The sequence below is a fragment of the Podarcis melisellensis genome (genome assembly GCF_964234715.1).
Source record: "Podarcis melisellensis genome assembly, chromosome: 4".
Lineage (NCBI taxonomy): Eukaryota > Metazoa > Chordata > Lepidosauria > Squamata > Lacertidae > Podarcis > Podarcis melisellensis.
Window position 1 is genome coordinate 72,228,769 of NC_138531.1, and position 23,728 is coordinate 72,252,496.

Below are 23,728 nucleotides of genomic sequence, written 5' to 3' on the forward strand. Positions count from 1 at the left end.
TGCTTTCAAACTGCTAGGCTGGCAGAAGCTGGGATGTGCTCTCTTACAGGCTATAATGGAGATAAAAGCACACCTAATTTTGCACCAGACTGCCAGAAAGGAATTCTTGATCTTACTACTTTATGCGGTGCATCATTAAAACCATGGGATTTGCTTCCACAAGGTGTGATGCTGTCTAACAACTTGGATGACTTTAAAAAGAGATTACATAAATTCATCAGGGAAAAGGCTATAAATGGCTAGCTATATGCTACCATATATGTCCCTGGATTACCAGTTGCTGGAGAGTCTTATTGTGCTTATGTCCTGTTTGTTGGCTTCACCCTTGGTTGGCTACTGTGAGAACAGAAGACTGGGCTATACATGGGACCTCATTCTCATTGAGGAGGGCTCTTCTAATGTTCTTATGCAGACATTTTCAAGGGTGTACCTTCATGTAGCTAATGACAGATAAATTATGTTCTCTCTTCTCTCTCTGCCCAAGTTCAAAGTACAATGATTCTCTCTCTCTCCTCTTCACTCACTCACTCACTCACTCACACACAGCCTTGCAGCCCAGGTCCCAGAAACCACTCTTTGCTCAGAGAGGACTGTCATCTTGTAGAACATTCCCAGCCATACAGGAAGATTAGGGTTATTTTGTTTAAATCCTTGGCACTCCCCTGCCCAGCCATTCCCAGCAATCAAGGTGGCAATACTCCCAACAACCCTGATTTGAAAACCTTGACCTTCTCCCCACCTATAAATGGAGATTAGTCAAAACCTGCCATTTAAACCACCAGCATTCCATAAGAGCTGATGACATTCAAAGAAGCAGTTCTGTGCTATTCATTTCCCAGTGGAGCAGAAGAAAACAGTTGCAACCCCCTTTGTGACTCAGCCTGCTTTCCCCAGCTCAGAATCTGCTTCCATACTTTGCCTGTACTGAAAAAGAGGCAACAAGTCATCATTATCACCCCAGTCTGCAGAATCCTACATGAAAGAGCATGGAAAATTCTTCTTCCTTATCCTTACTGCTGTTTATCCAACTCAGGCTGAGGCATAGCAGCAACCTGAGAATCTTTTGTTGCCCTTGTCAACGCTCTATTCTAATGGCAATTTCCACAGATGCCAATCACTCACCTGTCATTCTGCCAAAGGTCCCCCCCCCCACGATTTCTTTTATGCTACCTACGTGCTATTTGAGGATTTAAAGGTTTTACATTATATATTCCCACCCCAGGAAGGCTACTACTTCCTGAAAAAGTAGATGTACCCTATATTTTTGTTAAAGAGGGCTTTGTAAATATTATAATTAGTCAGGATGAATTGATTCAAAATACAGAAAGTAAAGTAGACAGCATTTCCAGAGTCGTTTTCCCATTATGGAATCATTTCCAAGACAAGGAAAGGCATAAACTTTTGAGAAGAAATCACCGTTAACTTCAGTAATAGAAAGGAAGAAGCCAAGCTCCTCAAATGACCCTGAACATCAAATACCAATAGAGAAACACTAAAGTAATTACCTAGCCACATTATTTACCTTCACACTGACCTTGGTTTAATGTGTTTTTTTTAGTGTAAATTTTATTTACACTATATATGACCAATTGCACATAAGAAGCATAATCCTTTATACCTCCTGTAAAGCTGCAAAGAGAAGTAAGTAAACTTGGTTGTTTAGCAACTCCTATTTAAGGTCACTGCCTCACCCAGAGGAGCAGGAAAACCACTGTGCATATCAATTCATTTAAATATATGCTAATGGTAAATTGCTTGTTTCTATAAAAGAGGCTAAGTGAGTAAAGAAAATAAAGGAGGAAAAGAAATCCAAACATCCTGGTTAAGAGCAGGGCTTCAGCTCCTTGAAAAGCACATGCACACAGCCTTTCCCACGTCCGACACATCGAGGTCAGGTTTACTCAGAAGAAACTTCCACTAAGTTTCATGGGGCTTACACCCCGGTATACAAGTATAGGATTACAGCTTAAATGTTGCTTTAAAAGGGAAAAGTAAACTGACTGGCTCAATATCATCATATTTAGATTATGATTTAGATCAAGATTGCTTTTGAGCCATAAAGATCCTCAAAGGAGCTAACAATAAAGTAATCATAAAACATCATTAAACATTCATCTGTAATACAAAGTACACAAAATGCTGGCACCAATTCATCTCCTGTTAAACCAGAGCCAATCCTGCTTCTCAAAAAGTCTGGCAGAATTTTTAAAAAAGACGTTTTTAAAGGATCCATAAAGATCACAATGGAATAGTGAATTTCCCTCAGCAGAACACTTCACAACGCAGTATACCAGTGCCACAAAAGCTCTATTTACAGATACTTCAGATGGCAGTACCACCTGAAGCAATATCTCTCTGGCAGATTTTAATTCCCTTAATTATTACTTATTTATACCCCACTTTTCTGTATTAAAATTGCACTCAAAGTGGCATACAATAAAACCGATGATAAAGGTAAAGGTAAAGGTACCCCTGCCCGTACGGGCCAGTCTTGACAGACTCTGGGGTTGTGCGCCCATCTCACTTAAGAGGCCAGGGGCCAGCGCTGTCCGGAGACACTTCCGGGTCACGTGGCCAGCGTGACAAAGCTGCATCTGGTGAGCCAGCGCAGCACACGGAAACGCCGTTTACCTTCCTGCTAGTAAGCGGTCCCTATTTATCTACTTAGGGACGCGGGTGGCGCTGTGGGTTAAAGCCTCAGCGCCTAGGGCTTGCCGATCGAAAGGTTGGCGGTTCGAATCCCCGCGGCGGGGTGCGCTCCCGCTGCTCGGTCCCAGCGCCTGCCAACCTAGCAGTTCGAAAGCACCCCCGGGTGCAAGTAGATAAATAGGGACCGCTTTCTAGCGGGAAGGTAATCGGCGTTTCCGTGTGCAGCTCTGGCTCGCCAGAGCAGCGATGTCACGCTGGCCACGTGACCCGGAAGTGTCTTCGGACAGCGCTGGCCCCTGGCCTCTTGAGTGAGATGGGCGCACAACCCCAGAGTCTGGCAAGACTGGCCCGTACGGGCAGGGGTACCTTTACCTTTACCTTTATTTATCTACTTGCACCTGGGGGTGCTTTCGAACTGCTAGGTTGGCAGGCGCTGGGACCGAGCAACGGGAGCGCACCCCGCCGCGGGGATTCAAACCACCGACCTTTCGATCGGCAAGCCCTAGGCGCTGAGGCTTTAACCCACAGCGCCACCCGCGTCCCTCCCAATGATACATTTCCTCAAATGATCTTGCACAGCAGTTCATGCAGAGGTTAAAAAGCATGGAAAAGAAGGAGGAGCCTGGCAGAACTGAACTGCAAAGGAAAGTTTCCACAGGGAAGATCAATTATCTTCCAGCACCATCTCCTGACTGCTACTACAGTAAAACAGTACCTTCACTAATAATGTATGCAGGTGATCCAGAAGGATAACAAAGCAAATAGTCTCAAAGCCACAGAGAGATCCATGAGGACCAACAGTGCAGGTAAACCACCAAGGGGAAAATGGCAGCCTTTAACCCAAACATAGGCTTGAAGCTGGCTTGAAATAGATTTACATAAGAAGAGCCCTCGTGGATCAGACCAAAAGCCCATCCAGCATCATGTTCTCACAGCGGCAAGCAAGATGCTATGGGAAGGGGGCAAGCAGGACATGAATGCACATTAGACAACCTGTTTCATAAGTCAATGGTTTAGCCAATAAGCCACCAGCCATAGGACCACACACACTGGGCAAAAGAAAAACAGGGGTACAATATTCCAGCACAAGGGGACCAAGAGTTTTCAGCAGTGGTCTTACAATTGCTACTTTTAAGGAGGTATGTATTACTCTTCCCCCTCAAATATGTTTTGATAATTAGCAGTAACCAACTGAATTATCTCCTCCAGTATATTAGCCCCAACTGTTTTGTTCACATACTTAGGTGTCAACTACTGAAACTTTCCTCATACAACAGGACAAACAGCTCTGCTCAAGACTCAGTATCCAATGTGGCATCTATTTTGGGTTGGAAGTAAGCTGTTTGACCCAAAAGTACTCTGGAGAACTGTCATGGCATGCATTCAAAGGCCCCAGCAATCCAAGAGAATGGGGACCAGGTTAAAGCATAGAACCAAATAATTGCAGAGTTGGAAGGCGTCCTGTGGATCATCTACTCCAACCACCTGCGATGCAGGAATCTCAACTAAAGCATGCATGACAGATGACCATCCAACCTCTGCTTAAAAACTCTGTGGGGATTCACCTGTGGAATGGAGCTATGCTGTGCAGGAAGGATCACTCCCCAAATAATTAGCTTCTAAGGAAGAAAAATGGGCTGCCATTTTATAGAGAGATTTGGAAGCCAAAAAAGCATTTGTACAAACTGTTACCAAGATCAATAAAGAAAGGAAACACGATTGTGCCAATTTAAGCTATATTAGTAAAATGCCAAATCACTGCATGGGGCTAAGCCTTCCTCTGCTATTCAATAATAAAATGTTCAGAACTGTAAGAAACACTGCATTCGGCTTCTTTTGCACTTTAGTGAAAGGAAAGGCTAATGAACGATATTGGAAAGCAAAGCACCAATACTCTCATGTTATGTTCCCAGCTTTTTTCTTGACATGCTGTGTAATTGTGGGCAAAATAGCTCAACCACCTACATGCCTCAATAATCCCCAAATTAAAGCGATGGAATTAGATTTATCAAAAACGTCTAAGACAAAGCAAAGTATGTATAATGTGGTAAAGTGAAACTCTGGGGGTGTGGTTCCCTTCCGTGCTACTTTACTTAATGACTATATAAGCAGTAGCTTTGAGGGCATCAGAGAAATTAAATAAAGAGGACTGTGGTGTTACATTTCAGCATACCTGCAGAAAGTGAGTAGCACAGATTTACAGAACAAGGAAAAACTCTGTGAAATGTGAACATATTGAAATGTGGCTTAGGCCCAGTGTTCCTTCAGGAGAGCCTTTGCCCATATGAATTCCAAGATTTTTTATCTTCTGGAAAAAAGAGGCTCTGGAAAAACAAACCAATAGGAGCAGAGGATAAAGGATGTTTAATTCTGTAACATGGAGCCATTCAGTGTAGAATCTCATTCAGTGCTATTTCAGCTAATAAAGAGTACGCTGTGATAATCAATTCACAGAATTCCCCATGAGGCCCAGATAAACTCTTCACTGTTGGATTTCAGGTGGAATGTGAAAACCTTCTTTATTCAGACTAGTACTAATTAGAGCTTCTCAGCAATTTCTATAGTCCAGAGGATAAATTAGATGGAATGCAGAAATTCAGGACCTGGTCTATTGCTACACTACATTGACGTTAACACTATTTCATTCACTGGGTAGATATTTCTTTTTAATCCCTTCAGCCATTTATTTATTTATTCTGCATAAAGAAGCAACCTAAAAGGCATTTTTTACACCGAAGGGCTAAGCCACATATGTGGAAATATTTTATTTCAGAGAGACAAAAGGTGACAACTCTCTTGCTCAGTTTCTGTATGTATTAACTGAAGGATACCATGTTTATCTAGTTCAGTCAATGGCAGAGCACCTGCCTTGCATGCAGGGTTCAAATCCTGGTAATAATGGGGGGGGGGGGAACTGCCTGAAATCTTGGGAAAGCCACAGCCAGTCAATGGAAACTGAACTAATGGACCAATTGTCTGACTCAGCTTCCGAAGCTCTCCTCAACCCAGTTTTTGGGCAGAATGATTGTGTAACTAGTATCCTACTGGAAACAGTTATGGATGCATAGTTCTATGCTTTGTCTCTGACAGAGGAGAGATGAATCTCTGACAGATAAAAGATGCCAGCCCACACAGGCATAAGCAGCGCTATGTGGTGTGAATATGGGATTACTGCTGCTTGGCAAGGCCACGTCTCTTCACAAGTTGTACCAGCCAAATAAAAGAGCATTGCAAACCACAGATGACAAATTACACAAGCGTGTTTGAGAATCAGAGTCTTGTAATTAAAACCAAGTAGGTTGTGCTAAAATTGGCCCCTCTGCTCTCACTGAATATAGAACAAGTTCTAAACGTTACCTTTAATAAGAACAAAGTGCTCCTCAAGACAGCAATACTTGCCCATTTTAATAAGCAGAATTTTCAGAGTGGGGAGAATAAAACTTGATCCTAGGAGGCCGTTATAGGAACATGCAGGCAGACAAAATAGGGCTTCGACACAGGGGCAGCAGCTAGTGTTAGAAACTCAGATATATATGCTAGGCACCAAATGGCTCCTTAAACCAGGAGTTACAGTTGCAAAAATGGAATGGCTAGTCGCCATTTGGGGGCCAGACAGTTTGAAAGCAGTTTTCAATACAACTTTTTGGTTCCTGAAATTCATTCTGATTGCACAGAATATAATGGATAGAATTCTACAGGATGTGTTATTAAGTGTGTGAAAACAGTCAAGATCCAAGGATCCCCAGGCATGCACCTCCAGATGTGGAGATGTCTGGCTCCTGGCACCTGGGCATCTTCACTTAGTGGTCACAAGTGGCCAATAGCCAGGAGGAAAATGCACCAGGCCAATTTCAAATGCTGGCAGCAGGACACTTGAGTAAGGGGCCTTGTACACAACCACAACTGGCCACACACTTTTGAAAGCCAGTGATAAATAATATGAGGAGTCCTCAGAAGGTGCTAGAGCAGTTTACTGAAATGAGCCCAGACATTTGTTGAGGCCTTCTCATCTAGGTTTTTCCCTACAGAGGTTTGGAACCAGAAGTTAGAAATAAAAACGTGTGTTTGTTTATAAACATATGGGTCTTTGAAAGGAAATATTCACAAATCGCACACTGCACCTTTCAACACCACTCCTCCAATGCTTAATTTTTCACTATCGTTTCAGAATGTAATTACAAATCAGACTTCTATCCCACCATTCCTTGGATGCACAGAGGGCAACGTACGTAGGAGTGTACATGAATGAGAGATTTCAACTCAAGTGGCTGAGATCCAAGCCAGGCACTCTACCCACCACGCTACGTTGCTCTTCTGCATTCCACACTTTTCCAGAGCACTTCTAAAACACGTGGACTCTCCTGAAGCTGCAGTGAAGGTGAAAGGTGACCTTCAGCCAGCTGATACCGGTGTGTGTTAGCACCAAATAGCTGGAAAGGCGGTTCCAAAGAGCACACGTTTGGCATTTACCTTGAACGTTCTGAGAGTATCATGGCCTATTAAAAATTTATTACCTTGCTACACAGAAGGCCAAGAGCTCAGCCAATCCCTTTCTCCTTCGCAACTGGGAACATTTTGAGCCAGCATGCATTGTGTACTATAGTTTAACCAAATAGTCTCCTGCCAAGGCTGTCATTAAAGTTAAAACGCTTCTTTCACCTCGTGTTGTGTCAAATATTAACCCTTGGGCAATTCAGCCGAATACAGATTTCAGCCAGCGCAGACAATGTCTGATGGCATACGCATAAATCCTCTATCATAAAGTCAGATACCAAGTTAATATTGAACAGGTGTATGTGTGTGTGTGTAAAAAAACAAACCTTTATCTAATATCTTTAGTACAGTGAGTAACGTAATGAATGATGAAAATGGAAAGTTTGCGGGGGGTGGGGGACCAAGAGGATTCCAAATGACAGGCACAGTATAAATTCCTGGAAATAAGTGCACAAGTACAAAATAACAATAAAACCTTATTTATTCAGATCAACTCATAAAATTAGCCCATTTAAAAGTTACACTATAAATTTACTTTTTTGCCAAAACATGAAGGGCCATTCTGCATGATTTCTACCACAAGCCCTCTCTCAGTTCAAAAGAACAATGACATTTGTGATCAGTTGTCTTATAAGCGATTAGGAACAAATGATTCATTTCCATTTCAGATATTCAATGTAACCAGCTGCAGTACACAGAACCAGATGTTTCTAACATTTCTGCTATAATGTGGTTGCTTGAACAGGGGCTGCATATGGCAGAGATGCATAAACAGACCAGGGCATAAGTCTTAGTCACACTTGCAGAGCCGTCCTATATTGGATTGGCAGAAAATCTCATGGGTTTCAAATAGAGATGCCTTCCCTATTATCAGCTATCTGATCCTTTCATGTCAAGGACTAAATCTGGGGCCTTCTGTCACTGAGAATGACCTGCCGTCCTGCTACTGGATTTCCACTAGAATCAATAACCATTATAGCAAGCACAGGGGAAATTAGACCACCAGGAAGTAGGTACTTTACCTTTCTAACTTAAACTGGATTTCCAGTCATTTGCTCCCTTTGGTTCCATTGGTATTATCTTTTCCCTTAGTAAAATGGTGCTATTTATTATTCTGAATGGATTAACAGAGGATTGTCTCATTTAAATTGTAAGTATTTATGAAACAGAACAATGCTGATCGTGTGGCACTACTGTTGCCCATGGAATTGTTTGCACAACAGAACTGTTGCTCATGGAATGTTTTTCCATAAGTGCATCAGCTAACACGATTTAAAAGTAATTCCAGCTACCACAGTATGTTTTCCAATGCTCCAAGGATAGGGAATGTTTACAAATGGGTCCAACTAATATGGTTAGCATGTAATGGGCAGCAGGCAAACACTCACCCTTTAAAAGAAATGGCAGGTTCAGGTTTGTCAGCTAAAGGGCTCCACCTAGTGCTCCACAGAAGTCGGAGTATTTCAAGTCTCAACTAGGAGAAATTGTTTTATTTATTAATTATTGTTAAACTATGGACGGGAACAAATATATGAGAGAAACATAGTAAACTTTGGCAAATGACCAAAAAAAAAAAAAATCCCAGGCAAATAACCAATCAAATGTATACTCAAGCAAATTCTCACCATTATTTAAACATTTTAAGCACCCTAGCCTCCTACTCTTGCACATGAGGCATGTGAGGCCCTGGCTTATAAAAAAAATGACCAGCAGCAGCATGCCCAATTCAAGGTTGATATGGGCATGAGATTTTGTGACTAACTACAAGTTCCGAGAAATCTCTCCACAGTCTATAAATACAAACACTGGGATTGTAGCCACTGTTACTCCTACTCAAAATATAGACCCATCGAAAATACTGTTAATGATTCGCTTAGGTCCATTCATTTCAATGGTTTACTCCAACAATAAATAAGCTAGATACAGCCCTTTATTTCTATCCATACTTCTTTGAAGTCAAACATAATTCTGCTCTTGCTGAACTAGGGGCCATTCTGGAGGCTGCTTACATCATGAAAATTCTACCTGAGATTTTGAGAACATTAACAAACTCATCAGTTACACTTAAAAGTCATCTTTTAGGAAGAGGGCCAGCTGAGGGGGAAGTGAGCTTGAAGAACAATTACTGCCCACTTTCACATAAATTCATTTTATGCATGATGCAAGTTTAAATCACACACTCGCAAGCACAGAAGCTGAGCTAAAAATAAAAGCAGACAAAGGGCTAAGGCTAAAGAAAGAAGCTAGCTTTCATCTTGCCAGATGACGATCCTCTAAAACTGATATTTTTATTATACAATACAGTATAATCCTACTTTGGAAATTCACCAAATGTATGAAGTATTTTTTTAGAAATTATTTTCATCACATCTAATCACAGTTATCTACAATTAGATGAAAATGTGATGCTTATTTTTAGAAGAATAAACAAATAAGTAAATATTGTATTGTAAATCACTCATTATTCTTTCAACAGACTCACAAGAGTTGCAATATATACTCCAATACAATCTCGATAAATTTAATAGGTATTTTTGAGGCCCCAATGGTTCACACACAAACATTTTGTTTCATCTAACCAGTTATATAGGAAAGTGGTTTTGTACCACCTACCTTCCATTTTATAGCACCAATTTTATAGGCCACAATGCATATATACAACAGTACCCTGAAAATTTGCTACCACAACATAATACCCATTCCCTGATCCCCATTTAATATCTGCAGTATTCAAGATAAGGCTGGCCCACCCATGAAGCAAGGTGAGGCAACTACTTCAGGTGGCAGGAGCCATTAGGGCAGAAGATCCCAATGTTGATCTTTCTTCCCCTACACCTTGTTCCTGATGTAGATCTTCCCTCACCCTTCTTCCCTGGAGCCATTTTGGGGTCAGTCTCAGGTGCCAAAATGTCTTGGGCTGGCCCTGGTTCAGGATACATTGTATATATAATATTTAAAGTAACAGTTTGGTATTTAACTGGGGTGGATCTGGTCAACAGACTGGACCTTAATCTCCCACATCCACCCCTTGTGCCAAGTTTGTCAGGTGGACAGTCATTATCTAATGGCACCTGACTCATGTTCACCTGCAGCTCATCAGTCATCACTCTGTAGAAGAAATCCCAAATGTGGCTCAGACAGGTAAAGGAATTTATCTACTTAAAATCCTAATTCATGCTACATTAGCAGATAACTTGCTGTTTACACACATGAAGTGGTAATGCTTACAGGATGCACCCTGAATGGCTATAACTGAAAAATAAGAAGAAATCAGCTTGTTGATCTGAAGTACGTTATGTTGTTATTATGACGCTCTTAGCCTGCTCCCCTGCTCCCCACTCATGAACACTTATTTTATTCTCATAATAACACTGCAAGGTACTTATTTATAATTTAAAGTAACCATTTCGCAAACCATCAGGGCACTGTACAACAACATAAAACAATTTTTAAAAGCGATACAGAAAATTTTGAACAGCCACATAGGCCTGCTAGCATAAAACGTCAAAAGGGAGGATGCCTGTCAAATCTCTGCTGGAAACGTCTTCCATAGGATGGAAATGGTACGTAGTAGGAGAAACCACCACCCACTCCCCTCTGGACTGTTTCAGCAATCAGGCTAGGATATGAATTAGACTGAAAGAAGGCAGCTTTGAGTCAGTCACCCTGAGAACGTTCTGTCTGAAAGGTACAGAATGTCTGCATCCCTGCTATTATGTATCAGATTGTCATGCAAAGTACATCACTGTTCTATGTTTCACTTTTCTTTACAGCAAGGGTTATCTCCTCCACCCTTCATGGACCAACTCTGGCATCTGGGCACCATCACCCACCTGTCTATCATCTGACATCATTATGATGTAGGAGACGACGTCAAAGGTGAGCCATATGATGGAAGAGGTGTTTCTAGGACCAAGGTAAAACTCAAACTCCCTATTGCCAGCAAGATTTATGTTGTTAATGTAATCTTATTATACTTATTGCACTGAAATGGTTTTTTTTATGTTGTTACACTTGCTATTATGTTGTTATTTTATTATGCTACTATGGCATTGCTCTTGTGATTGTTGATTTTGAGAAATGTTACTGTTTCCTTTGTTGTAAACTGCTTTGAGCGTGATTTTTTGCATGGAAGAAGCAGCATATAAATAAAATTATGACCGAATGAAAGGGAATCGCAGTATCCGCTGACCAGCAGTTACAGCAAGCCCCTTTGAAGTCCATAGGCTGGCATGGTTTAGATCTAATCATCTGTTGCTGGGGTTTCAAATGTTCTCTCTTGAAGTTTGTCCTCTTCAGTGCTGAAGCACACATGTCCCTTAAGTCTTTTCCCTTTGCCTTTGTTTTATTACATTTGTAATAGTATAGTATCATTGTATCCTTATACAAAAACAGGGAGAGCACAGTGGAAGCAAATCTGCATTCATTCAGTAAATCCCCAAAGACTAATATATACATGGGCTGCTCTCTACTTCGGCCTCCCCTTGCTCAAACTGTTGGCTGTCACATTTCTTCCAAACTGATCATTCTCTCTCTCCAGGTTTTGGAGGAAGGTAACCTATCAGGAAACCACCAGGAGAGCCAGTATAGTGTAATGCAAAGATGAAGAACTTGTGGCCATTCAAACATTGTTGGGCCACACAATTTCCATAACCCCTGACCACGCAGGCTGGGGCTAATGAGAGTTGGGAGTCCAACACCACATGGAGGGCCACAAAATCCTTCCCCCACCCATGGTACAGTGGTTAAACTGTCAGGCTAGGAACAAGAAGGTCCAAGTTCTGAACACTTGAAGTTCTAAATACTTGAAGGAGCGTCTCCACCTCCATCATTCTGCCCGGACACTGAGGTCCAGCTCCGAGGGCCTTCTGGCGTTTCCCTCACTGTGAGAAGCCAAGTTACAGGGAACCAGGCAGAGGGCCTTCTCGGTAGTGGCACCCGCCCTGTGGAACGTCCTCCCACCAGATGTCAAAGAGGAAAACAACTACCAGACTTTTAGAATACATCTGAAGGCAGCCCTGTTTAGGGAAGCTTTTAATGTTTAATAGACTATTGTACTTTAATATTCTGTTGAAAGCCGCCCAGAGTGGCTGGCGAAACCCAGCCAGATGGGCGGGGTATAAATAATAAATTCTTATTATTATTACTATAACACCACTCAGCCATGGGCTTCCCTGGGTGGCCTTGCACTCAACCCCAGCCTAGCCTACCTCGCAGGGTTGCTGTGAGGATAAAATTAGGGAGAAGAGTAACAGAGGCCACTGCCTTGAGCTCCTCAGAAGAAAGGCAGGAGTTAAATAAATGTAATCAGTGACGTCACAAAACACAACATTCCCCCCCCCAAAAAATCACCCCCACTGAGGAGCTATTAAGCGCCATTTCTTCGCTAACATACCATTCCCTCAATGGGAGTCACTGCAGAAGCATTATATATACACACACACGGCGACTAGCTAATGCATCATTCCAACCCCCCCACCCCGGAACTCACCATGGTACCGTCCTCGCCTGCCCTTCACGCTCCTCTGCCTCAGCCCAAGCAACACTAGCTCCCTCCAACAACAAAACGGTCCAGCTCTGCCCGCCCGCCAACCAAAACCGCTTCTTAGCAACCGAAGCCACGCCTCCCTCCCGGCGCGCGCATAGGACGCGGTGGCGGAAAATAAACTTCCGTTGAAAGCGGGAAACCGCCATCGGCGGTGACTCACGATTGGCTCAGAGTAAGCGCCGCTCTAGGCCTTGACGGTAGATAGAGCCAGGCTATTACTCCCCATTGCGAGGAAGCATACGGAGCGCAACATAAGCGGACGTCATCGCTGTGATGTTGCACGGAAGCGTAGAGATAGGAAACTCCAGAGTAGACAAATGCCCACTTCTCTCGCGGTCATGCCTCATAAATTCTTTTGGAAGCTCCCGCTCCCGCTCCACCTTCCTTTACCAAGTGACAGCTGCCCGTGGAGGGGAGGAGGGTAGAGAAATGAAGGAATGGAATCATATAGCTGGAAGGGATCCTTAGGGTCATCTAGTCCAACCCTCTGCAATGCAGGCATCTCAACATGCTGTGCCCCATCCAATTTGAAACCATACCGGACCCTGCTGAGCTTTGCAAATGGGCTTGAAGTTTTATTGTTGCCTTTCTGCCAAGGAAATAAGTCTTGGAGTTAGAAAAGAGAATAAACTCTTTGCTAGTACATTATTATATTATATTATATTAATTATATTATAGGCAGGGGAGAGAGATGTCACTCAAATCAACGGTACACTAAAACCCGGGGCTTCCCAACTGGTTTTGTTAGGGCGGCTCTGCGACGTGAAAGGCCGTGGAGTTCGAAAGCAATCCGGAAGTTAACCTCGGTGCGCCAGTCTATTAGATATGCCTCTATACGCGGAAGTCAATAGAGCGGAAGTTGATTAGAGAAGGCGGACGAGTGAGAGAGATGGCGAGGGAGTGAGAGGGGCGACAAGAGAAACTACTCGCAAGTAATCCGGACCGGTGGTAAGTCGGGGGAGTGCTGTGCGGTGCTGGGGCTGCCTGGGCGGCGGCGGGTGGGAGGAAACTGTGCCTTTTCACGCGTTGTTGAATTCTCTCGTAGCGAAGCAACCTGCTGCTCATAGCTGTCAACTTTCAGATTTGAAAATAAGGGATTAACAGCCTAGAAAATAAGGGATCAGCAGCCTCACCTGTCCCGGGGACAGTCTACGGGATATCTAACAATCCGGGATAGCAGCTGGAAACGACGCTGGAATAAGGGAATTTCCCGCAAAAAAGGGAAGGTTGACTGCTATGCTGCTGCTGCATTTCCCAAACTGCCCATCCTGGGAAGTAGATCTCATCGAAAGTGTATTGCGGGGTAGCCAGAATCGTTTTTCCCCCTCATTCGGGCGTAGTACTGTGCCACTGTGTATATTGCTTAGCAGATGTTGGCATCAAGTGGATCAGGATCTACCGGGAGGCTTCTGGGTGGGCTTGTTTTTTGTTTCATAAAATTTCTACACCTCTTGACTGTAAACAAGGGGGGGGGGGAAATCAAAGCGGTTTGCAAAAGATGAAATCGGGGGGGGGGATACCCTACTTTAAAAACATGCAAAAGTTAAAATACTCAAACAAATTAAAATTATCTCAGCTTTCCAAACATCTGGGTAGGCTTGTCTAAACAGGAATGTTTTTAGCAGGTGTGGAAAAGATGGGTGAGGATTTCGGATTCCCAGTTGTTTTAACAATGACAACGAAATGCCAAATTATGCTGCTGAAGTGGGGGCTGGGAGAGACTTGGGAGCAGAGATCAGTGTGTGAGGACTGTGAGCTCACTTCAGTTCTAGTGCTCAAAACAAATTCACAGGGTCAGAATTTTTAATTTTGAAACGCATGTCGTTTTCACCTGGCTCAAGCTGGTGGAGGGTTTTTTAGTAAAAGTGGATCCTGCAGGGCTGACATCTGTCCTACCCAGTGAATTCAAATGGGACTAATTCACAGGTAAATGTGCATAGGAGTGTAGGCTTCCAGTGAGATGAGGCTGAAGGGATTTAAGATACAAAGTGAAAATCTGACACACTTGCAGAATTTGTGGTAGGCACACAGCCTGTGGAAGAAGCATCATCCTATTGACTCTTTGCAGGTAAAGAATTTTATCTCTAGTATAGGACACTACAACTTAGTTTCTGAGTTTCCAGTGCACAATTTCTACCTCTTTGGGTTTGTCAGTTATTAAGAATGCCAAAACTGTAAGACTCTAGACAACAGCTTCAAGGGCCAGTTTCTGATGGGTGAAAAGACCTGTCATGAGCCAGGATGGTGAAGAGAAGTACAGTAACTTGACTAGCCTGATTCTGAACATGTTTGTTCACATTAAACCCCCTCAGTTCAGTGAAAGTTGCTGCCAAAGTATGATTAGCGTTGCAGCCTTAGTCAACTTCCTGTTTCAAAATAATAGTCTCACTGTGTCTTAAGTTTTTGTGTCTTGCCATTCTATGGTGTTGGGCCAACCCAGAGCTGGTGCAGTGTTTGAAAGTAACCTCTTCGTCTCTCTTGTACGTTTTGCCCACCTGTATTGGGTAGTTTACCTTTTGCAGCTATGTAGGCCCTGACTGGAGATCCACAGCCAGTCACGCACAATATTGAGCTGCATGCTAGGCACAGAGGTGGCATTGATTCTATTCCATCCCTGCTCCCAAGTCTCTTTTTAAAAAACTTTGCTTACAGGGTGGTTCTCCTTCTGAAGTTGACCTAAATATGCATCTATATCTATAAATTAACATATTAACTTGTATGCATCCTGTATCCTTTTAAATGTGTTTTTCTTGTTTTTTTTATGTGTTTTGTGTTTTTATCTTTTTTTATACTGTGAACCACCCTGAGATCTATGGATGAAACACCATTATTAAAAAAAACAACATTGTGTCATAAGCCTGGTCCCCAAGTCTTTGAAGAACCTAGCACCGCCCCTGGCTATAAGAACCAATAATCTAATTTGGTAGAAGGCAGTGGTTTCTAAGCTTCCCACACACAGGCCACTTGAAAATTGTTGAATGTCTTGGTAGTCCAGTTAATTGCTTTTCTGCTCTTTACAGCAACTGCAATGCACTGTGCTAGATAATTGCATTATTGTTGCTTTTTCATGTTTCTAATGCCCCCTGCTCATCACTTCTGGTCTGTCTCACTCACCAAGCAAACTGTTAGGTACTTAGAATAACAGCAGCCACTGTGCCCACCATTCACAGCCACAGAGGTTGTGGCCAAGCAATTCATAAGGATCCTGAATTCACACAGCTAGGGTGTATATTTGCACCCTCATTGGTTACGTATGCAGGAAGTTTCTAAACAGTGCTTGCCTTTTTGGATTGGAGCAATATGGCTTGATAAAAGATGCACTACTGGTTTGGCATATTTCTCAGAAGAATTAGAGGCTAAAATATGCAACAGAGATTTTATGCATTTTTCTTTTCCCTCTGCTTAGTGTTTACCTGCTGTGTGTGAGGCTCCATCAACAAGATGACAACACTACAGAATACAGTAAACAGTAAGTGTTCATCCTTTTTAAAAACAAATGTTGTGTTAAACTATGCATTCTTCACTTATTTGTAAAGGAAAGACTTTGGTAAAACTATATGTTTAGACCAAGAAGTAGGCTAAATGTATGGCAATTGCAAGGTCTAATCATTTAGCGTTTTTACTTAATATTTTTTATTGCCAAGTATATCAAATAAACAAAACCTTTCTTAACAGATATTCAGACATTAAATCAATAAAAATAAATCTGCTATATTGTATCACTCTATCTGAGTGATAATCTGCTTCAAACTATCATATTTTGGGGTGGTACTAAGTGTGTAAATATGGCCACTGTTAAAGTCAACTAACAAACAATTTCTTAAACTGGTCTTATGTCTAGTTATGCAATTTTCTTTTTTACAACTTGGCTAACAGTGTCACATACAATGGAGGGGATGCAATGAAGAAACAGAAGCCTTTGGACCAACACAATGACAAGTACTTATCTCACCAAAATATCTTTTTTTGCATTAACTTTTCTGCTTTCTTTCTCCAAGCTTCAGCTGAATATGCCACCTCACCCATCCGTGGACCTGGGGATGGCATGGAAATGGAGCAACCGCCCAAATCTGTTGAAGTAATCCAGCCCTCAGCCAATCATGCCCATCGAAGCCCACACAAGAAAGCTCTTCCTTCACTAAGTCCTGGAGTTCTTCAACTAGGGAAGATAAAAGGTGATACGGCCGTGGAGATCGAAGCTGTGCGAATCCTGGTTCCCAAAGCTGCTATAAACCATGTAGTTCCTACCAAAAATGCAAAGATGCCCAAGTCTTCAGGACATCAAAGAGAAACCCTCACTCTGTTGGATGAAATTCCGGGTTCTAAAAAAGAGCTTAGAAGTGAAATTGCCAAGCTCAAGAACTCCGAAAGAAGATTGCTACAGGATAAGGAAGGCCTTTCCAATCAGCTCCATGTGCAAACAGAGGTGAGGAACCAAGAAGTGGATTTAATCCATTATACTTTTTTTCCTTTTAAAAGCTGCCCTGTACCGGGGCTCCCAGTAGGGAACTGCAATATAACAACTATTCATATTGCATTCTGGGCGGTTCCCTCACTACAAGAAGAGAAGTTACAGGGAACCAGGCAGAGGGCCTTCTTGGTAGTGGCGCCTGCCCGGTGGAACGCCCTCCCATCAGATGTCAAAGAAATAAACAACTATCTGATGTTTAGAAGGGTTCATGGGAAGATAGAGGAAACCCCATTCAACAATATGTTCCCTGTTTCTTCCATCCTAAATAGCACACTCTTATGGAAGCTTCCGCAGAAGTAAGTTCAGTTGTGTCCAATGGGATATCCTTCCTAGTGTGTTTAGAGTTAGGCACAAGACATGAGTGTTTATTATAAGACGGTGGCTGATCAAGAGGTGACATTGATGGTATCTATTATAATTAAAAAGTCCATATCCGTATACAAGAGCTACACATTCAGTGTTTAAGAGATTCATAGTTTAAGCCCCAGCCCATAGGAAAGCAGTAGTTGTCTGCCAGCTCCGTGTCTGTTGGAAAATCAGTAAATGTATATGGGTTGGTTCAATAGTTAGGAGTGTTCATTTTGTGGAGTTCCTATGCAGGTAAGGGTTCTTGGACAGTGTATAAGCTCACAACCACATATAAATTAGTCCTGAATGTATCATTGGGATTGTTGTGGCTGTGCTGACCATAAAGAAAAGGCGATAAAGTAGATGGGATATCAGTTAAGAACAGAAGAGGGATCTGCTGAATCAGACAGTGGCCTATCTAGTCTTGCATCCTGTTCCCACACTAGCCAACCAGATGCATATGGGAAGCCTGCAAGCAATTTTAATGGACAAGTTTCTATCACAGTAATTTTGGATGGTGGTGCTGAATTAACGCACATCAAATGTAAGCCTAAATTGAGGAAAATGTATTGTTCTACCTTCTTTCAGCAGTTAGTAACATTTGTTCATCCTCATTGTTCTGCTCATGGATGTTAAGGGCCGATTCTGCTATATACTGTAGCTGTCTACTAAGTCTTTCCTTTCCTTCTACCCGCTATGAAAAAATGCCAGGAGTGCAGCTTTCAGATGGTTCACACACTCGTTGTTTAAGACCAAACTAGATGTGATACAAGATGAGGATTGCCCTTTTAAAAAAAAAAAGTTAACAGCACCCATGTGGAGACATAAGCAGATCCTACCCACCCCAAGCAGCTATTTGTCCCACAGGGGAAAACATACAGAGACCATATGAGTAGCTAGCACATTGAATACCTGAATTATTCCACATGATTTTGATCCTATGGTGCTATGGAGACATGCAACTTTCATAGTTTCCAATGCTTTCTGGAAGCAAGGATGTTACAGAGATCAATATGATCAGCTAATTGGGTATGACATTGTAGAAGCAATTCATGGAAGTGGCAACATGAAAGCTATTGGTCTCAACTTGTTGAAGCTGCAAACTAGCCTCTGAGATATGTATACAGTCATACCTCATGTTGCGTTAGGTTCATGTTGCATCTTTTCAGCTTGCGAATGCAGCAAACCCGGAAGTGTATACTTCTGGGTTTCGCCACGCACAAATGTGCAGAAGCGTTCTGCGCACTTCACACATGCACAGAAGCGCTCTATCATGCTCCGCACTTGCGCAGAAGCGCCACTTTAGTTGCAGACTTTTTGGGGTGCGAACAGCACCCCGGAACAGATCGTGTCCGCAATTAGAGGTACCATCGTATTATTTATCTTTTAGCAAATTGTGCCTTAGTATTTGTTACTTTAAGCAGCTACAGTTGTATCAAATATCTTAGTATACAGTATTAGTGTGCTTATAGTTTGAGTATCCAGGCATCTTGTTTAAGGATACACATCTGTCTCTTAGTGATGTGTTCTATATATAGTTACTATGAAAGTCTGCTAAGCTTGGAAGGGGAGCCTTCTAGCATCTTGTACTTGATAGCTTCAATATTAACCAGGAGTAACTTGATCATATACCTTGTTGATACATGATGAATGGTTAAATAATTGTCTCGTCTTAGGTCAATCGGGAGTTGAAGAAGTTACTTGTTGCTTCTGTGGGGGATGACCTGCAGTATCACTTTGAACGCATGGCACGTGAAAAAAACCAACTGATCCTTGAAAATGAGGCCCTAGGGCGAAATGTGTCTCAATTATCTGAGCAATTAGAGCGGATGTCAATACAGTGTGATGTTTGGAGGAGCAAATTCCTAGCAAGCAGGTATTGTGCCTCAATGCAACTTTATAAAGGCTGTCTTGATACATTAGCTGTGGGGAACCTTTGGCCCTCCAGATGTTGCTGAACTACAACTGATAATCTGCACCTTGAGTGGGAGTTCTTGAGTTGAACATAAATCCATTCTTAGCCCCTAGAGGACACGCAAGGATCCCATGTGTGGGATACAGGAAAGCTATTTGTGGGGGATTGATGGCTGCTTAAGATTAAGATAGATCCTTGGGTGCTAAGAGCCAAAAGACAGTTGAGGGCAAGAAAAGCCTTGTCAAACTCCTCGTGTCTTATTCACAACAACCTAGACCTGAGCAAGTGGCATAGCAGTGCAGTTGGAGATGCCACTGATGAGGTGGAAGAAGGCTGGAAGTGCTGGGCTTTCTGAGGACTGCTGCTCCTGTGCTGCATATAACTTTGAATAGTATAACTGGGGGCCTCGTAGACTTAGCCCATCTTGCTGACCCCAAGCTGCTTCCCTCTTAGGCTTGCTTATGAGACTGAATAGAGAGTACAGTCGGTTTCTATGCAGCAGATCCACAATTCCTCTTTCCTTGCAGGCCAAGTACCAGCCTTCCACTCCCAGATGTGTCTTGCTTTACACTTCTAAATACCATAAAAAGATACACAAGCCTAACAGTGTTTTTCAGTTAGCTCTTGATCAGTAGCACCACCACAGCCCCAAAGATAAAAAGCAGTTTAGGTTTGGTTCCCGAAGAAGTAGCCGACCAGAATTACCCCTCCTCCTTGCTGCTGTTTTGCACCTTGCTGGATAAGTCCATGCACAATAGGAAAGTAAATAAGGTGCGTTGGATAAGGTGTTCAGGTGTCAGTGCAGCAAATTTACGTTCTCAGGGTGACTGACTCAAAGTTGCCTTCTTTCAGTCTAATTCATATCCTAGCCTGATCACTGAAACAGTCCAGAGGGGAGTGGGTGGTGGTTTCTCCAGTTACCATTTCCATCCTAGGGAAGACGTTTCCAGCAGAGATTTGACAGGCATCCTCCCTTTTGACTTTTTATGCTAGCAGGCCTATGTGGCTGTTCAAAATTTTCTGTATGCTTTTAAAAATTGTTTTATGTTGTTGTACAGTGCCCTAACGGTTTGTGAAATGGTTACTTTAAATTATAAATACCTTGCAGTGTTATCATGAAAATAAAATAAGTGTTCCCAAGTGGGGAGCAGGCTAAGAGTGTCATAATAACAATGTAATGTACTTCGGATCAACAAGCTGATTTCTTCTTCTTTTTCAGTTATAGCCATTCAGGGTGCATCCTGTAAGCATTACCACTTCATGTGTAAACAGCAGGTTATCTGCTAATGTAGCATGAATTAGGATTTTAAGTAGATAAATTCCTTTACCTGTCTGAGACACATTTGGGATTTCTTCTACAGAGTGATGACTGATGAGCTGACTAATTCCAGAGCAGTTCTCCAGCGTCAAACCAGGGATGCACAGAGTGCAATTCAGGATCTGTTAAGTGAACGTGACCAGTTTCGCCAAGAAATGATTGCTGCACAGAAGTATGAGCATTTGGTTTTCCCCCAACTTCTAACAGCTCCTTCCCCATTTGCACCTGTGGGTCATTCATATCCATATTTGTGGGTGGGGGTAGAGAACAGCATTCTTACGTCTCCTTAACAATCAACAGGTTTATTGTTGCATACCATTTCATGGCTTGCGATTCTTCTAACACACATTGTCATAGCCTCTGCTTCAGGAAGGGTCTCTGGAGGTGCTCAAGGTCTCCCCAGTCCTTCATGCAAGATTTCCAGTCAGAAACTTTGTCCAGAAACTGTACGATGTTCCTTTTAGCATCAAGATTGTATTTGGTAGTTTCTGCATTTGAATGCTGTCTCCCACCTTCCTTACTTACCCTGCTAAATCTTTTCACAGTTAGTCACCAAAATAAACTATTATCTTTATTTTCTATACAGATTGCTGGAGGAGCTGCTGGTTTCTCTGCAATGGGGAAGGCAACAAACTTATTATCCTAGCGCACAGCCTCATAGTACAGCAGAATTAGCAGCTGTCAACCACAAACTAGCGAGAGCAGTGACCTCACACCTGCTCGGAAACACTGATAGCACTAACAGTCCCAAAAAGGGCTCTTCGCTGACAGAACTCTGCAACACACCTGCTGAGAAAATGGCTGAAATGGTAAAAACCCTTTCATTTTGGCCTCACAATTTACCTTTTTAAAAAAATATATTTTTATTAAAGATTTCTCAATTTACTCTCTTGAGCATTAAGATTATGCTGTTTCAATGTCATCTTCTGAAAACACGAAGCATTATCTTCTTTATTGTATCAACTGGTGCTACATTATTGAGCCTTTAACCCTATCCCAATAGGTCTATCATACTCTGAATACAAAATTGTAAAGTCACAAACTAAAGAAATCCCAGCTTACATGGGCTGTCCATTCAGTGAAAGATGGGGACAGTTGCCCTGGCCCCAAACAGCTTGAACTGTGCAGTATATTAGAACGCAGGACTTCTACCCATGCAGAGGAAACTGCATCTAAAGACGCTGGGGCAGCTGGAGCAGTTCTGCCACCAGTCATGATTCCTGATCGCTGGAGTTTCCATACCTGTTGCTCAACATACAGCAGTTCTCCCCCAGCCCAGAACAGTGTTGGAGATAAAAACATTGCCCCATCCTACCTTTACTGTTGTTAATGAAGTGGGTAAGGCTTTGCTTAATAGCAAGGAGTTCAGAAGCTCATCATATAAAATGCACTGCTCCAGGACTTTCACCATAACGTAATGATTATTTTCTTGCAGGTTCTGAGAATGCTGGATCCCGGCACTCGTACAGAAGCATCTCCAGAACTTCCTTTTTCTGAGCCTTCACCATCCTCTTTCCTTTCCCCAAGGAAGAATATTGGACGGTTTCACCCATATACTAGATATGAGAACATAACTTTCAACTGCTGCAATCACTGCCAGGGAGAATTGATAGCGCTTTAAAAAAAAAAAAAAAGACACTATGCCTAATAGCCAGAGATGTTGTCTCTGAATATGCTAACTTTCTTAGTGATCAGTATTCACTTTTCTATGCTTTTTTTCAGATAGGGTGGGCTTGTGCTAGAAATATACTTGTCACACAGCTTTCAGACCTCTAAGAGTTCTTTTATCAAACTTTTTTTTATCAGGCTGGGATCATAATGCAATAAAAGCAACACAAGCTGTTCTCCAAGGCAAATAAGAAAATGTTAGAACAGTGTGTGCATAGGCCCTTAAATAGAATTGACATGCAAACTTTTTTCAAGAGAAGGCTGAAGGGGAGTATTATAGAAACCCTACCAGCATCAAGCATTTGGATTTTATTTCTGTGAAGAAGTTCAGATAACTAGTTTAAGTATTTATTTTAATTTAGAATGATAGTGAGTGCTGTGCTTCAGTATCTTTTAGAACCTGTTTCTAGTGCTATTATAGCAATTGTTACATAGCAGGTGAAAATGTGAGAGCTCAGCATTCTTACTATGATAGAAACTGATCTTGAATGAATTTGGTTATTGATTGAGGCAAAATGAATTCTGGCATGCACAAAAATTGAAGCCAAAGAGTAGCAACAAGCTTCTAGGTCAAACTATTGGAGGTGATTCTCAGTGGATTGTGTATCTCTACTGAACCAGCTTTTACAGCCTATAAGTATTCCTGGTGGACCTTATATAAGGACATATTTCATTGGTGCTATTAAATGTGACAGAACTTCTCTTCTACCTGTACTTTTAGGGAAATAAGCCTTGAGGATTCCTTTCTCATCTTTTAAATTGGAAATAGGTAAAAAGGGTCTACTGCTATATATAAAGGAAGAGGCTTTTCCTTTCATTTCTGGGACAATCACTTTTCTAACATTTTCGTATTACACGAAATACTAAGCAGATATACCTGCTCTGTGTCTGCATGCAACAACCTATGTTTGGTTAATGGAATGTATGGATTGAGACATGCCGCAGTTTTGGCCTACTCTGATCTTGACAATTTTACAATAAATGTTAGCTGCATATTTTGCAGGGGGAATTTTCTACCTCTTCCAAAGCTGGTATATGTGAACAACCTTTGCTAAGTAACTTGACAATTAAAATTAATAATGCATGATTATGTGTGCTGTTTTTGCAATAGCAAACAAATGTTTATCATCAAATGTGTACTGTATGGGTGAGAACAAATTGACAAAAACATAAGAATAATGTCGGACAGTATCAGAGTACCTTGCACTTTACTAGTTGTGTTCTGAGCACAAGAACCATTCTCTAACATTTACCTACCTTCACCAATGCAGTAAATTAGTCTGTGCTTGTTTCCATTGGTTCTGTGCTAGGAAAGGA

At 42.1% G+C, this 23,728-nt stretch overlaps 2 protein-coding genes across 3 annotated transcripts in view; one reads left to right on the forward strand and one right to left on the reverse strand.

The window, feature by feature from the left end:
- Window positions 1-12,806, reverse strand: part of NME7 (NME/NM23 family member 7) — a 67,397-nt gene extending 54,591 nt beyond the window's left edge. The window contains exons 1-2 of one of the 2 annotated variants that reach the window (XM_081908527.1): window positions 12,635-12,806; window positions 8,532-8,617 (exon numbers count right to left, since the gene is read on the reverse strand). Coding sequence is in view for 1 of the 2 variants with exons in the window: in XM_081908526.1 (XP_081764652.1) it covers window positions 12,635-12,637 (3 nt within the window). In the remaining variant the exon portion in view is untranslated. The remainder of the gene's footprint in view (window positions 1-8,531; window positions 8,618-12,634) is intronic. The other variant, XM_081908526.1, reaches the window with a different exon arrangement.
- Window positions 12,807-13,458: 652 nt separating this feature from the next.
- BLZF1 (basic leucine zipper nuclear factor 1) lies at window positions 13,459-23,498 on the forward strand. Its single transcript, XM_081908525.1, has 7 exons — window positions 13,459-13,639; window positions 16,098-16,160; window positions 16,690-17,117; window positions 19,187-19,386; window positions 20,787-20,915; window positions 21,330-21,552; window positions 22,179-23,498. Exons 2-7 carry the CDS (start codon window positions 16,133-16,135, stop codon window positions 22,362-22,364), a joined length of 1,194 nt encoding a protein of 397 aa, XP_081764651.1. The 5' UTR covers window positions 13,459-13,639; window positions 16,098-16,132; the 3' UTR covers window positions 22,365-23,498.
- The last annotated feature ends 230 nt before the right edge of the window (window positions 23,499-23,728 follow it).

Excerpts from the sequence above, each read along its gene's own strand:
- BLZF1 (XM_081908525.1), top strand. The coding sequence starts at position 16,133 with ATGACAACACTACAGAATACAGTAAACA. Across the intron at positions 17,118-19,186 it reads AGCTCCATGTGCAAACAGAG|GTCAATCGGGAGTTGAAGAA; the intron begins GTGAGGAACCAA and ends GTCTCGTCTTAG. Across the intron at positions 19,387-20,786 it reads AGCAAATTCCTAGCAAGCAG|AGTGATGACTGATGAGCTGA; the intron begins GTATTGTGCCTC and ends TTTCTTCTACAG.